The sequence below is a fragment of the Perkinsus marinus genome, assembly GCF_000006405.1.
Source record: "Perkinsus marinus ATCC 50983 genomic scaffold scf_1104296928820, whole genome shotgun sequence".
Classification (NCBI taxonomy): Eukaryota; Perkinsozoa; order Perkinsida; family Perkinsidae; genus Perkinsus; species Perkinsus marinus.
In genome coordinates, this window is record NW_003216697.1 from 1 (window position 1) to 937 (window position 937).

Genomic DNA, 937 nt, shown 5'->3' on the forward strand with positions numbered 1-937 from the left:
AACGCATTGCCGCCGAGTGCTCTGACTGCCCATCAGAAAAGGCAACAGCATCCCTACAGTGACTTGGTCACGAGAGTAGCAGATGCCTTGAGCGCTATATTCCGGACAACCTCAGTGGTGGAGAAAACCGCTGTGAAGAGCAGTAGAGAGTTCATGCGTCTTGAAGAGTAAGAACCTCTATGTTCGAAAACTTCCATATGGTCAACTACATGTGTTGGTGACACACGAGGAAATTCAGGACGGTGATTGCTGCTCTCAATGCACTTCTTCACTAAGTTGTGCGTAATTTTTGATTTCACGGTGAGGAAACTTCTGAGCTCGGCTGAGGAAAGCGAACATATTTCCCTTTAACACTGGTCTATCAGCTGTGGAGATCTCTTCGTTGATCAACACCCTAACTGATCAGGTTCTTGATAGTTGACAGAAAACTGCGGCTGTTGTTCGGAATAGGGGATAGGATGCCCGATGGCTCTTTGGACACGTACAATGGGGAGCAACCAGCTAAGGAGTGGTTCCATCTCAAGGAGAGGCAAAAGGTAAATCTTGCTTATCTTGCTCGATCTTGCATTTCCTCAACGCTCTTCCTCTTCAGTCGTTGCATATGAATGCTGTTGGTATGATTGATGAGGGCGCCTTTCTGGACCGTTGGTGCTCCATTGTCCTCTCGCCCACGCAGGGTTGGTCTGTTGACGACAGGCCAGCCTGTAAGCGTGTTGTTGAGACACTGGAGGAATTCGCTAAAAAGTAGGTGAAATTTTTTTGTAGAGATTTTTTTCCGTGACATACTTAAACAATAAAACAGTTCTAGGAGAGCATGTATACGAAATTTGAGCGGCATTTGAGCTATAGGTGAAAAACGTTATGCCGGTGACACGAATCGGAGTCTTTAGATTGCGCGCATACTCTGAGAAAATGATATGGTCATATTTTCATCTTA

The 937-nt window shown here is 45.8% G+C and overlaps 1 protein-coding gene across 1 annotated transcript; it reads left to right on the forward strand.

Annotated features, from left to right (window-relative positions):
* Positions 1 to 458: 458 nt before the first annotated feature.
* Pmar_PMAR007593 (hypothetical protein) lies at positions 459 to 744 on the forward strand (the record flags this gene model as incomplete). Its single annotated transcript, XM_002788153.1, has 2 exons — positions 459 to 536; positions 593 to 744. Coding segments are annotated over 2 exons (230 nt in total), but the record flags the coding sequence as incomplete, so codon positions are not given.
* Positions 745 to 937: the final 193 nt, after the last annotated feature.